The following is a 14,776-nucleotide window of genomic DNA, read 5'->3' as shown; positions in this document are numbered from 1 at the left end:
ATTTTGTGATGGATATGCATTTAAAATGGTTAGGGGATATCTCAGCATAGATTTATGAAATAAATTGTTATCAGTAGACCTGTGTTTATGATTTGGAGAGCGCTCTAGCCTGTGGGCAGCAAAACTACTAATTCATCCACTCCTGTCCTTTCCTTGCCTCCCCCTCTATCTCTCGCTCAGCCTCATTCTTTTATACCGCCCTCAGCTTTCTTTCCTGCCGCCTTTCCTCAGTCTCCCACCCCTCTTTCTCTCGTAGCAAGCTATATTATGTAGTGTTCTTCAGTCCATACTGCATGTCTGAAACGGTTCTCGCGCATGCGTAATATCTCCAGAGAAGAAGAATATTTTGCAAAAATTATGCATTTAGAATAGGGAGAAGGTATTCTAGCATAGATGTATATAATAATATTTCACAAGTATACCTCTCTTGAGAAATAGGAAGAAGACTTCGCATGTAAGGTGCCCGCTGCATATACCAGTCAGTACACAATTTGGCTACGTTAGTGTGTTAGCGCATGCGCAATATCTCACCAGAGGAGTTATATTTTGTGATGGATATGCATTTAAAATGGTTAGGGGATATCTCAGCATAGATTTATGAAATAAATTGTTATCAGTAGACCTGTGTTTATGATTGGGAGAGTGCCCTAGCCTGTGGGAAGCAAAACCACTGATTCATCCCCTCCTGTCTTTCCTTTGGCCCCCCTCTGTCCCTCGCTCAGCCTCATTCTTTTTTTACCGCCCTCAGCTTTCTTCCCTGCTGCCTTCCCTCAGTCTCCCACCCCTCTTTCTCTCATAGCAAGCTATATTATGCAGTGTTCTTCAGTCAATACTGCACGCCTAAAACGGTGCTCGCGCATGCGCAATATATCCCAAGAAGAATAATATTTTTCTAAAATTATGCATTTAGAATAGGAAGGAGGTATTCTAGCATAGATGTATATGATAATATTTCATCAGTATACCTCTCTTTAGAAATAAGAAGAAGACCTCGCATGCAATGTGCCCGCTGCATATACCAGTCAGTACACAATTTGGCTACGTTAGTGTGTTAGCGCATGTGCAATATCTCACCAGAGGAGTTATATTTTGTAATGGATATGCATTTAAAATGGTTAGGGGATATATCTCAGCATGGATTTCAAGAATTAAATTGTTATCAGTAGACCTGTGTTTATGATTGGGAGAGCGCCCTAGCCTGTGGGCAGCAAAACGACTAATTGATCCCCTTCTGTCCTTCCCTTGCCTCCCCCTCTGTCCCTCGCTCAGCCTCATTCTGTTTTACCGCCCTCAGCTTTCTTCCCTGCCGCCTTTCCTCCGTCTCCCAACCCTCTTTCTCTCATAGCAAGCTATATTATGCAGTGTTCTTCAGTCAATACTGCACGCCTGAAACGGTGCTCGCGCATGCGCAATATATCCCAAGAAAAATAATATTTTTGAAAAATTATGCATTTAGAATAGGGAAGAGGTATTCTAGCATAGATGTATATGATAATATTTCATCAGTATACCTCTCTTGAGAAATAAGAAGAAGAACTCGCATGTAAGTTGCCCGCTGCATATACCAGTTAGTACACAATTTGGTTACGTTAGTGTGTTAGCGTATGCGCAATATCTCACCAGAGGAGTTATATTTTGTCATGGATATGCATTTAAAATAGTTAGGGGATATCTCAGCATGTATTTATGAAATAAGTTGTTATCAGTAGGTCTGTGTTTATGAGTGGGAGAGCGCCCTAGCCTGTGGACAGCAAAACTACTAATTCATCCCCTCGATCCTGTCCTTCCCTTGCCTCCCCCTCTGTCCCTCGCTCAGCCTCGTTCTTTTATACCTAAGTGAAAACTAATAGGAAGTATAAAAAAAGTCTCCTGATTGATATATATCAAGATATATATATATATAATAGCCTAAACTGAATATAGGAACCGCGACCGTATAGGTGGGGCGGAGTGACGTCACTTCCCCTTAGTAACCCGTCGATAAAATATAATATTTAGATAGTATCGTTGAATAAAATTGCAAATCCAGACATTTTTCAACGTCGTTTCAACGTCGATTGTTGACGTTGTTCGTGGGAGGGGGAGACGCCCTCCCACTTCGGTCGCTTCGCTCCCTCGCACACTATTGAACCACGTGTCCCCCCACTTTTTAAACTGAATTTGCGCCCCTGAATAGATGGACGGACGGACGGACGGACGGACGGACGGACGGACGGATAGATATGGATAGATAGGTAGACACACAAACAGACAGACAGACGGTTTTGAGCACCATTTTGAGCACATTCATTTACATGTAAATAGATACAATGTATAATCCCACTACCGACTGAGTGTTTGTGTGCGGCGGGCACCCTATCCGTCCACTTCAGCCCAGCTACACGGAGCTGCATATGCCCCAACCTGATTGGGAAAGAGTAGGATCACGGAGCGGACGCCCTCTTCCCCTAAAGTATACATACGTAAGGCATGGCCAGGCCAGAGATCACCTTCCTTAGCAGGATTCGCAGGATTTAGCAAGAATCCTATAGCATGCAAGCATCGCTACTGTTATTGAGTGGGGGTGGGGGGGTTCTCTGCCGTTGCTATCTCCGCCTAGGTTCGGTTGTTGTTTTAGGATGCAGTGGCGGATCCAGGGGGGGGGGGGCACAGGGGGCGGTCGTACCCGCTGAAATTTTCAGGGCAAGGGTATTTTAGCCTAACACCCTCCCCCCTCGGGCGCTTCGTGCCATTGAGCTCGCATGATTCGCCCCCCACCCGCACCTAAAATTCACTTGTGGATCCGCCACTGGGATGCTCTGTAACTCGATCTTCCATTCGCTGGTACTGTTTCAACGGCCGTGTAGACATGAGTTCGTTTTGTTCATCAGTATAGTTGTTTATTTCTATTTTTGCTCGTCTAGTACGTTTTGCTTTCTGTAGTAGAAGACGTCTTTTGTTTCTTTACCCTCGTTATTTGTTGCAACATATATTACACTGTATTATGTTTAACGGTATCATTTTGGTGTTAGTTCTGAAGATGGAATAGAGTGATCCTTGGGCCTATTGCCTCTTAGTAGATGAAAGCTCTCCGAGATTCTTCAATGGCACGAAGGTCTGACATGATGCAACCATGGCCAAGGTAATTTTGCTGGCCTACTCTATACCTTCCTCGCGCATTATGCTTCCATTGCAAGTGCCGATGTTCATGGGTACATGAAAATATTCTAAGATATTTACGCACGTACGCTAATAGAGGAAACTGTACAAATATACAGGACTAATGTTCTGTGACACACTCATGATGAAGAACACCGATTAATACCAAAATAGATATTATAGCATAGATAGGAACTTTATTCATACATGCTGGTTGTTGGTAAGAGTAGAACAAGTTGAGCTGCCTGGCGTTGTACTGTACTTCTACACGAAACAGTAAATTTGCACCTGTAAACTTACACATTCTTCAATAACTACAATGTCCCCGATTTTCTTTCAAAATTAGATATAATATCCATATAAGTTCGCTTTTCATACTCTTTATTCACATTTCGAATAACCATTAAGATGTGCCCTCTCTACCACACATTAGTGCACATACAATTGGCCATATAATATATATATATACATCATTCTCAAGAAATATACGGGTAGAATTAACCTTAAGTACAGTAAGGTAATTATACACTCAAGATGTCAACGCACTGATCCCTGTTAAGACAGTATAGATACAAGCATCTTCCGAGAATATTGACCATGCAAGAATTTGAAAATTAGATTTCATCAGCCATATCAGATTCACGACATGGCTAATCAGATCGATAGACACAAATTTCTCTTTATTGCAATAAAGTCTGCAGAGAATCTAAAGCCCGGCGCACATTGCCAAACATTTTGCTCAAAAACATTATCGTAGCAATGTTCCATAAAATGTTCGGCAATGTGCGGTGAAAAAAGTCGCCGAACATTTGTTCCGAACAATGTTTCCGATATTCTCGGAAGATCGGAAATGTTTGATATCTCGAACATAGTTCGTCGAATGTTCGTCAATGTGCGCTGAATGTCGAACAATTCTAGGAACATTTGTAAATGCCTATCACGTCGATTGGCCACACGCCGATCACGTGACTCTTTACAACACAGCTACTAGACGGCGCCACGAGGTTGTTTGCTGCAAAATGTTCGGCAATGTGCGCTCAGCAATTGTTCACGCGCACATTGCCAGACAAAAACATTTGTTCGGACGAACATTTGTTCGGGAAAATGTTCGGCAATGTGCGCCAGGCTTTAGGCTTTAGGTCAGATGTCAGACGTATGGCAATCTCTAGGCAAACAACATATAAGCCGTGCGGTGGAGCTAGGTGGTCAGAAAATAACCAAATTCCATAAACATACTGATGTGATTTTTCTTACAATTACCGAGCAAATACAGAGCCTGCCCATGATCAATTTTAAGTACTACTTGCAGTACATATCTTGGTTAGCCACGCAGAGTGATCGTGATGTAACGGATATCAAAAGTTCACCTTAGATGCTAAAATCAGCAGATAGACACAATTAGAATGCACTGACCAACTCAAAACGTCACTGTCAATAAAAATGCATCTTGGCATAGCATTGGCATCAACTACCACATCCTTCCCACTGCCTGTTGGTACCAATCAAAAGAATACAAATGTAATATTAGAGGAAACTTGCTTAACAGGCAACGCAGGAAACGCACTAATAATGTAATGACATACATTCTACAGAAATCATGAGAGACAGTACTTGCACATAAAGGCTTCCTATAGAACTAGTTGGGGTGGCAAGACTACTGCACTACTCATTTGCAGTATAAAGTATATGTTAGAAGACAAACTTGTAGAAAAGTATAAGGAAATAGGAAAGTACTGCTGCCATGACACTTAGACGTCAATGCAACAGAGTACTGCAGATTTTCCTCAAATTAAAAGAAATTCAGAATCTGGATGAACTAACCACGAACATGTTTATTTAAGTTATTATGATATTCATAATCAGGCTAAGCCTCTAACAAACGTGCTGGCTATAACAACATTCAATACGCATATCAATGACGGAAACACATGTTATGGTACCAGTTGTTATGCCGAAAGAAAAATTTTCTGCACATTTCAAATTGAGCTTCTCTGCAAACAACAGCAATTTTGTAGTTCCACACAGCCGGTGATAAAACCTGAACTGTATGGCCTCCCCTAAATACATAGGCCTATAGCCAAGGAGGTTTTTGGCATTTGTGCACCTCAACAATCCAATAGCGTGAGTTTATTATTTATAGTGTTGCGAGATTTTCATCCACGCCAGTAGTATAAACTCCTTTCAACACACGTCAGCCACAGAGCATCCATGTATGCCAGAAACAAACCCTGTTGAACAGCGCTGACAGAGTGAAAATTAATACAATAACCATCAACGTTGACCACAGTTACAGTTTATCGGTTGAGTCTGTCAAATCGGGCCCGTCTAAATGGATCACCAACGTCCTTCAGAGGCAAGCGCTTGCAGTTTGAAGGACATTTAAAACCTCTCATTCACGGTGACAAATTGGGAACGATTGTGCGTAATGATGGCTGACGTTGTATCAGTTTCCCCCCATCGCATAAATTCTCGTCCATTCTCTCGCTGAAAGAAGTAAAGAAAACAATTGTAGGTAACCCAAGGTCGAATTTATATATAGAACAAAAATGAGCAGAATGCTGTGCCGTGGATTAACTGTTCGTTTTAGAGAAGAGAAGAGCATGTTTACTAAATATATATCCAGTGTTTCCCCTGCATTGACACAAGCGAGGTGGGCCGCCTTGCTCAAATTCTCAGCCGCCACACAGAAATTTCTCCAAAACACCGCCTAACTGACGAAAATAACTGTTCTTCCGCCTTCAGACCCCCCCTAGCTGGGCGAGCACCCATGGTGCTTGCTTTGCTAGGACCTCAAAACGTGCAAACACACCAAAAACAAAATTACCACCTCACAGATCTTTTTGGCCAGGGGAAACACTATATCCAATACGAAATACGAGAGGCCTACTTTCACAGAGCTGCATGGAGTAGTATTTTAGGGTCTCAGTTTAACGTCACAATAATTCTGGGTATTACAGCATTCAGCAGTGGCTACTAAAAGAGAAAAAATCATTCCTACAGGAATAAGAATTACACATTCGCTAAAACGATGTTCTGACCTGTTCTGATGGCTTGGGCCTCATCTATCTTCCACTGTTCCGCAACATCATTAGCTAGAGGATCGTCGGGGTTAGGTGCACTCAGCAGTGCCTGGATGGACAGCAGAACTGTTCGAATTTGTAGTGCAGGCGACCACTTATCTTAAACAGAGACAAAACATGATAAAAGTGTACACAAATCCACAATTGCACAAAATTTTCGTTGGAATTGTTCGAATTATGTTGTTTATTCTTAATTCCGCAGCGTGGCATATCATATAATTTTTTAGACTCGCATGGATCCATAATGTTGCTTTGTCTTAATAAACTTTGAATTATGATAAATTTTACAATAAATTAGAAATAATACTTGGATGAATGAATGGATGAGAGAATGAATAAATGAGTAAATAAATGAATGAGAAGAATCAATTACAGGTACTTCACAATGATCTAGTAAGATGCACGTTGGAACTACTATCGCATTGTATACATGCAAAAATTTCCAAATTAAGAACCAACCTTTTAATATATCTAGACAAATTCTGCCAAGTTTGTCAATATTTGGATGGTAAATTTTTGTCATGAATCTAACTTTAGGAGCAGACATCGGATATTCTTCAGGTAAGAAGAGCTCCAGTTTGAAGACACCTCCTTCGAATGGGGACTTAAATAGAAAGGCGATATTAGTAACAGTGAGATTAAGAATAATACTGTAGGGAAAACCGAATATAGTCAGTATAGAGTTTGATTCATGACCTATTATTTCTCAAACACATCTAAAAATATCAGTAGATGATTAGTTACACCAACTTGGAGATTACTAAAAATGTATGCTGTTATTACGTAATAATTGTACGTTAATATAGTAAAAATAATAATTAATTATTAACGTTAATACGTTAATAACTTAATATAGTACGTTAATAATTGTAAGTTAATAACTTAATATAGTACGTTAATAGTACGTAAAATTGAATTTAAAGATAACAATGCACCCACGTTTTTGTTTGTACAGACAATTCACTTGTAAACACTGACACAGGCACAAGCTCACTTTAATTTTGACAAAACTGCATCGGATTTTACAATGAAAACTTTTAAAGAGCGGTACGTTGTATAACACATATACGAGAGTAACAAAGATGCTAGTCGTCCCTGATTTATCAGGTATCGGAAAACAAGTGCATTGCTAAAATTATGTGTGTTTGAAAGACAATTCTTATGCATAATATTCTCATCAGGACATAGGATGTTTTTGCAGCTCACAAAACATTTTGTGCACAGATAATTACATACAGTACAAGTAAGCATGCATGAGGAAATGTGTTCACCGCTTAATTGGAACATTTTCATGGTACCCGACCTGATCCAATAAATCGGGGACCAACAGGTGTAAAACAAAGTATGCAAATAGGGTACAAGCCTACAAGGTGTTCTTCATTACAATCTCCCAACATGCGAGAATCATGTGACATTCAAATACACACAAAAACAGACAACAATAAATACAAAGTTTACTTGAAATTGCAATTATTGACTATATTGGTAGATATAATAACGTGTAAGTGTCCTAAAACATGCTATCCTCACTCTATATAAGCAATAACAGTAAGTATCGGAACGGTCAGTTAAATAAGAGAAATAATAACTTTAAAACAGTTAATGAAAGTGAACGATTTGATAGATTCAACATCCATATTTGCATTAAAAAAACCTGTAATTTAACCTTATAGAAGTTACTAATATTCCTTTGTGACATACTTCCGCTGGTCCTGCCACGACTACATGGAAATATCTGGCATTTGATTCATCTGGTGTTGCACTGATTCCAGGTACTGGTTCTGCAAGCAATCTTTGTGTTTCCTATTGAGCACAAAATTAAGAAATAAATCAGCACCAATTTCGTGCATCTTTCGGAAAACTTCGTATTTGGACCATGGAGGCTTGTGATTACGCACAATAATTATTGCAGCGATGCAAAAAATTACACCACAGACATTTGATACTACACCTACCTGTAGTTGTCACCAATTTAAAAAAAATAGATATGCAACAATGTCAGGGCGTAATTTACTAATAATTATATCAAAAATGTTACACTGATTCATGCAGTCCGATTCACTTCCACCCAGGCCCTAATCTGAGTCACTCAGTCAGTACACTGTACATGGGCCATGGCTGTAGTACATAGTTAGTAGGCCATGGTAAAGTACAGGCTGTACTATAGCCCGACCAGGCTGTGCGACGGATTGTCTATACAGCCTGACACCCTTCCATACAAAAAACCTATCACCTCTGCAGATCGAGATGAATAACTCTGTATATCTCAAATAAAACTATTCCATTACCACCTTTGACTTGCCTTGTTTAAAATATGAACATTAACTCACAGTTGTCCTGCTTCTAAACTAGAATGTATCTCTTAATTCACGGTATAATCTGCTAATTCTCACAGCATATCAACTTTCAAATCAGCTTTAACCGCCATGTTTAGCAAGGCACGGAAAACCCGAAACGGAATAGACTCGCTAGAAAATACTACAGAAATAGTACGATGGCTCTCAAGGCAATTACACACCAAAGCAAGTGAAACGATGTTCAGAAATGTGTGGGCCATTTGTAAAAAACCTTAGATGACATGTTCTCGGATGTAGGGGTGGTTTACATGACGACCGCAGATCGTTTAATTTCCTTTGTTCGATCCATTGCGGATTTTAGTCACAGTCGGAATGATAGCAAACATGGTGGCAAATTCATAAATTTGGTTGCATTCGTCTCAAAAAGTTGCTGTAACCCCGTAAGTACCCAGCGCATCGTAGCGCACTGATGGTTACAAGAAGGTGGACGTTTACTGATTCATTTGGTATATCACATGTGTGGTGTTCTTTGGCGATACTTGGAATATAAGGCAACTACGTGTTTAGCTGCAGCCACGGTTTGAAACGGTATCCTAACCCTAGCGATACCGTTTCTTGGAGCTAGCTGTACTATTGATTGTTGCAATGGAACATAACATGACACTACAGTTATTCTATGCATGTTCCTGATAAATGTTTTATGGCCAAAGTCTAGTTTAGTACCCCGGATTATGATATGGTCATGGATATGCAAAAACACATTTGCGGGGTCCCAAACTGCCCATTTGTACCTATTCGCCCGATAATCAACGGCCCAATCCTAGTTTAGCACAACACGAGTCAGTCTCTACCACAGTCACTAGAGTCAAAACGGCCATACATTGTCATTGAATGTGATCCAAGCCGAACACCACACTGGCTGTAACACTGCCACTGGCGCTGAAGGGGTCGTTGTCGTATATTATATATTATATATATATATGTAGTACCCGAGATGTCAGCGAGTATGTCGCCTACGCCTACTCCCTAACCATAACCATATCAGATAGTTACCTCGGGTACATATTTGTACTACCCTATACGACAACGACCCTTCGTGCGCCACTGGCACTGGCTGTAACAGTAACACTGCCACTGGGGCTGGCAGTGGCACTGGCACTGGCAGTGGCAGGGCCAGTGACAGGCAAGTAGCTCGGTACCAATTAGTTTACAGCTAGACACTCACCGTCATGACTCTAAAATTAATACAAGTTACCTTGATTATTCGCCGCGGTAATCCAACAGACATTTCTCCTGCTAGTAAAAGTAAAACTATGAAAACGTTCTAGTGTGGTTTACTTGTTTGGAAAATTAATGGTTGCGACAACAACTGACCATCCAATACCGGCTATGAAGATGGCAGCACCATTTAGCAAATGTAATTTTTGTATTTACCAATGCATATCTTACAAGCAATATATATGCTATATATTATCAAGAGTATATAATGGGAGATTTATTCCTCACACTTATTATATAGCACACTTCTAAGATTGCGCGCATTTTCGTAGACGGTAATCGAGAAATACAGACAAAAGCACAGTTTTCTATGCTCACCGGTAGATGGCGGCAAACGTCTGTACGCGCAGGTACGCGTCTTAGCGACTTCCTGATGACTGATGAAGGATTGTCAGTGAGCTAATGTGTTTTTGTTGTTTAGTTTTGCAGTTTGCTGCTTCATGGCCATTGTTTGAGAAGTGAAACGTCTAACATCGTAAATAATAGGCTTCAAAGTCCAACGGACTATATCGAAGACGGAGGACATTGATCTGAAATTAACCTGGTGATGTGTGCTGTGAATCATAATTAGTATAGAGTTATCGTGAATCGAGTCGCTCGTTCACACTGTATATTGACACAAATGCTAAGTGACCAAATAGACGGATAAACGCCGCAATGCAACACCAAAATATTTATTCAGTAACTGTTACGTGTAAGTATATTATAGTATTACTTTTATTACAGTACCATTCAACTGCCTCGGGAGTATGTTGTCTAATTAAATGTGTATAAGAAGATACAGTATAAATATCAAGCCATAACTTATTAACTATCTTTTTTATGTTTCTTGAACTTTGCTGTACTATCGTAAATTGTAACCGATTCTACCTCGTCTCCTTATAAAGAACATCCTATAAAATGCAAGGAACTGTACCAAATAAGAGAGCTAAGGTTGATCAAATTGATAGATTAACAATCGACGTGGATATTCGTCCGAGCATCGGACACCTGTTCGTATGCGCTATTCATCCGAGCAGTTGTTGCGCATGAGCTGTTCATATTGCATGCCGCAGGCGCACGGCACGAGTGCCGTAGGTAGGAAGTGTGAAGGGGGGGGGGGTCTGGCAGGTCTCCCCTCAGACAATTTTTAAATTTAGATGTTCTAAAATGCTATTTAGTATTTACTCTTTAGATTTTTGATTATTGTATGCCCTTTAGGCTGGGGGCCCGTAGCGTTTTGCTATGGCAGCCTTACGGCTGTGACGCCCCTGCATACATGTGTTGCGTATGTGGTTATACACCATAGATAGTGTTTGGTACTATCACTCGCATATATATACGAAACCGAGCGTATAATAAGAGAAACGAGTCGGTTTATATTTAGTGTTAGGGTTAGGGTTAGGGCTGGGGTTAGGATTAGGGAGTAGGCGCCTCTCTAGACTAGCATTAAATTACATTTATGTAATACAACATGAACAGCGCATGCGCAACAACTGCTCGGACGAATAGCGCATACGAACAGGTGTCCGATGCTCGGACGAATATCCACGTTCATTAACAATAACACTGGATTGCAATAGAAAGTTTACATTTGAATTTTTACAATTAACTACACTTATCTACAAAATTATCTGTAGATAATCTGTATAATAATCACAATTATCTACAGAGCAAGGTTTTAAAAGCTAGGTACCAAGGTTTTCAATTGGAAATGATAAAAACTGAAAGGTAGCATACCCTTTCTAAAAAAGCATTCTAGCAGATATCACTACTTATATTATGACACCAAAATGGTTGTATGTAGTAGTAAATGGTAGATATTCATGGTAAAATAAGTATAAAAGTCAAGGATGGTTCAGGGAAATGCAAAGAATTTGACAGTTTAGTAATGAACGACACATGCTCAAGTTCATGCGTGATTATCTGGATGTTTAAAGATACTTTACAGGGCTAATTAATCATCCTCATTACAGAGTCATTGTATTGTATACTCACTGCATAATCAGTGAACAGATGTAGAGATTTGAATCAAATCATGTTTCAGCCATATAACAATCTATAAAGTATGAAAACAACAATTGACCAAGCACCACACCATTGGGTACACCCGATGAGATAGCAATCGTAGCAGATGCAGGGTGCGAAATTAACGCGAGTCCGGAGTCAAATACTCCCTGATTTGACATATGCAGGAGTCCGTGTGACTCCCTGAAAATTCTGCTATAGTAACTAGTTCGTTCCAGAGCATGGCCTCCCTGCAGACTACGAACTCCCTCATTTTCCTGCGGACTCCTTCTTTTTGAGGGCAGGGAGTCCGTTGGACTCCCTTGTTCTAAAGTTAATTTCTACCCCTGAGATGTATTGCGGTTAACATAGACAATTTGTGTTCTAATCTTTATGAAGGCAGAAATCCAGTAAGGAATAAGCATCCAATCCCAGATGATCAGGTTTGAAAATGCAAAGGTTATGAGAGACCTTATCAAAGGCCTTGCCAAAGTCTAGAAACACTGCATCAATCTATTGAGACTTAGCAATCAAGATTTTGTGTCCTGCCATGAAGAACATTGATTAACTGGGTAATAGTGGAAAACCCATGTTAATGATGAGACAATAAATTGAATAATATTTACTAATCAAGGTTTACGTTAAAACAACTTACTACTTACAAACACATTAGGTTCACTCTTGATTGCAAAGTGAGGGAAAACTATGCAGCAAACTGCAGCTCTCAGTGATCGTAGATAAACTTGCACGACAAAGTATGGACCCTCCCTGTCAAAAATGACCATGACATTAGAATGTCCAATTTGTGTTACGAATCAAAAACTCATCGCTCATATTTTTAATGTGTGCGCATCAGCCATTGGTTGAGGCCAATGACGTGTAATCAGTCTCGGGTCCCTGATGAGTGTGAGTGAATGAGCAAAAGGTTGTGCAGAACTACAAGTCATAGCAGTTGGTTAATTATAGACAGGAAAAAACTGGTGGTGTGTTGTGATTCACACTAGTGTACAATACATTAATGGATGAGTATAATATGTTGACATTATTAATTGCAGAATGAACGTCAAATGTGATGGCAAAGAGTACACACAAGAAGAAGGAGGTAAAGAGTTGGGCACATCGGATAAGAGAGATAGTAATTCTTCCATTGCAGCTAATAGAGGAAAATCCACCTATAACTGTGAAAGGTATAAAGTTGATACTCTCTCCTATAAATTATGCTTGCATATTCACCTGGGTAGAGCCAGGTTTTCTGAATAATTTGAATGAAAAGCAAAAAATGTTAAAAATAGAATAATAAATGGTAAATAGCAATGACATGACAAGAAGTAGATAATACCTGATGATTGAATAAATAATGTTTTAATAAAACAGAGAGGTAAATTCATGGTGATGAAAATTCATATGGGAAGGAAAACTAATGCATGTAACGAAGCTCTGAACACAGTCTTACTGATCTGTGTTATTCTACACTGTAGGTGGTGCTGACGTTGGCCAGTTTGTGTGGGTAGCAGACGTTAAGCAAGATAGGCTTCATTACCACTCAGGCAAGCTGCATCCAGATGACCTGCTGCTAGAAGTGAATGAGCAGAAGGTTCCTGGACTTACCCAGGCTGACACTCTCAACTGGATTCAGCTCTGCATCACGGGAAAGAGCCCAGCTATATTCAAAGTTGTCAAGCCTTCAGGTAACTCGGACTGTGTACCTTGTTCACATATATCTGTATTATCCACCACAACTAAAAATTGTACAAGAAATAATGACCACCTATCTCAATTCAGATACATTGCCTTGTGATGAGTGATTCTGTGAACTTTGAAGCTTCTAAATATTCCCCGTTATGCTGTGTTTACCATTTTGCACTATGATTTCAACTTTTTTTTGTTCTGCTTGTGATTGCACACTAACCTAACTATTTTGACAAATGTACTATAGAACCTCTGCTCAAAACTCCATAAACTATGCAAATCTCAGAGGATACTTTTGCTTTATATCCATGGATCCTGGCCACTAAGCAAATATTTGAAAGAGTAGTCAATTCTGATTGGCCTGACTATGTGAGTGAATGATATGAGGTCAGCATTTTCCACAGACGAACCAGTTTGTTTATTCATAGTTTACTTTGCTCAGGTAGAATGGTACTGTATAGAGCTAACATCTAAGCACTTTCTAGGGTACATTTGTGTGTAACTTTGGCCTCTTGATCGCTTTATGAAGCTTTCTTGGTAGTAATGAATTGGTGTCTATGTCTATTCAGACTGTGTCTATGCCTCGGGGTTTCTGTGTTATTAGTATCCCATCAGGTGGCGTACATCCAAATTCACGGCATGATGTATCTATAGATATATATATATATTTTAAAGTTTGTACAGTATGTGTGAAAACATAATATTAGGAGGGAATAATAATAGAATTATTAATCGTCTACTATTATTCACTCATGATAATATATTAGCGTCGGGCATGTTGCAGTGCTGAAAATCCTCATTTTAATTAACCTAACTGAAACTAGACTAAAATAATCATTGGAGTAAATTAGGAAAATTGTACTTCACCTATAAATTTCACCCTCCTACTCGTCCTGTTATGTCTGTGCTCTCTCAGTTGCTGCTATACAGTTCAAAACATGTTAGTAGTACTTGCCATCGTTGCCCTACAGACCTTATGCGTACTGGAATGGTATGCTAATGTTTTGCACTTACACGTTTGATTATAATGAGAGTATACTGATGATTTTAGTGGTGATTAGCTCTACCGGTGTAGCCCCTTCGCTCCCGCTACAGGAAGAACTGCTCGCATGTAGCAGGAGCGAAGGGGCTACCCTGGTAGAGCTAAGGGGTGCTTATCTCTGCTGTAGCAGGAGCGAAGGGGCTACCCTGGTAGAGCTAAGGGGTGCTTATCTCTGCTGTAGCAGGAGCGAAGGGCTACCCTGGTAGAGCTAAGTGGTGCTTATCTCTGCTGTAGCGGGAGCAAAGGGCTACCCTGGTAGAGCTAAG

General features: G+C 40.0%; 2 protein-coding genes across 4 annotated transcripts in view; one reads left to right on the top strand and one right to left on the bottom strand.

The window, feature by feature from the left end:
- Positions 1-4,950: 4,950 nt before the first annotated feature.
- On the bottom strand, positions 4,951-9,891 carry LOC106812225 (ubiquitin-conjugating enzyme E2 N). The gene is made up of 5 exons (XM_014816057.1): positions 9,771-9,891; positions 7,920-8,021; positions 6,678-6,822; positions 6,177-6,317; positions 4,951-5,622 (listed from the first exon to the last, which is right to left on the bottom strand). The coding sequence occupies exons 1-5, from the start codon at positions 9,801-9,803 to the stop codon at positions 5,582-5,584; spliced, it is 462 nt and encodes a 153-aa protein (XP_014671543.1). The 5' UTR covers positions 9,804-9,891; the 3' UTR covers positions 4,951-5,581.
- Positions 9,892-10,135: 244 nt separating this feature from the next.
- The window catches only part of LOC106812025 (membrane-associated guanylate kinase, WW and PDZ domain-containing protein 2-like), a 54,301-nt gene continuing 49,660 nt past the window's right edge, over positions 10,136-14,776 (top strand). For 2 of the 3 annotated variants that reach the window (XM_014815796.1, XM_014815780.1), the window contains exons 1-3: positions 10,136-10,487; positions 12,835-12,966; positions 13,258-13,467. In XM_014815796.1, coding sequence (XP_014671282.1) covers positions 12,852-12,966; positions 13,258-13,467 — 325 coding nt within the window. In that variant the 5' untranslated portion in view covers positions 10,136-10,487; positions 12,835-12,851. The remainder of the gene's footprint in view (positions 10,488-12,834; positions 12,967-13,257; positions 13,468-14,776) is intronic. The other variant, XM_014815788.1, reaches the window with a different exon arrangement.

This window comes from Priapulus caudatus, unplaced genomic scaffold, assembly GCF_000485595.1.
Source record: "Priapulus caudatus unplaced genomic scaffold, Priapulus_caudatus-5.0.1 Scaffold20, whole genome shotgun sequence".
NCBI classification, from domain to species: domain Eukaryota; kingdom Metazoa; phylum Priapulida; class Priapulimorpha; order Priapulimorphida; family Priapulidae; genus Priapulus; species Priapulus caudatus.
Note: the sequence above shows the minus strand (reverse complement) of the source record. Positions and strands in the feature narration are given on the sequence as shown.

Excerpts from the sequence above, each read along its gene's own strand:
- LOC106812225 (XM_014816057.1), bottom strand. The coding sequence starts at position 9,803 with ATGTCTGTTGGATTACCGCGGCGAATAATCAAG. Across the intron at positions 8,022-9,770 it reads TACCGCGGCGAATAATCAAG|GAAACACAAAGATTGCTTGC; the intron begins GTAACTTGTATT and ends TGTGCTCAATAG. Across the intron at positions 6,318-6,677 it reads TTGTCTAGATATATTAAAAG|ATAAGTGGTCGCCTGCACTA; the intron begins GTTGGTTCTTAA and ends TCTCTGTTTAAG.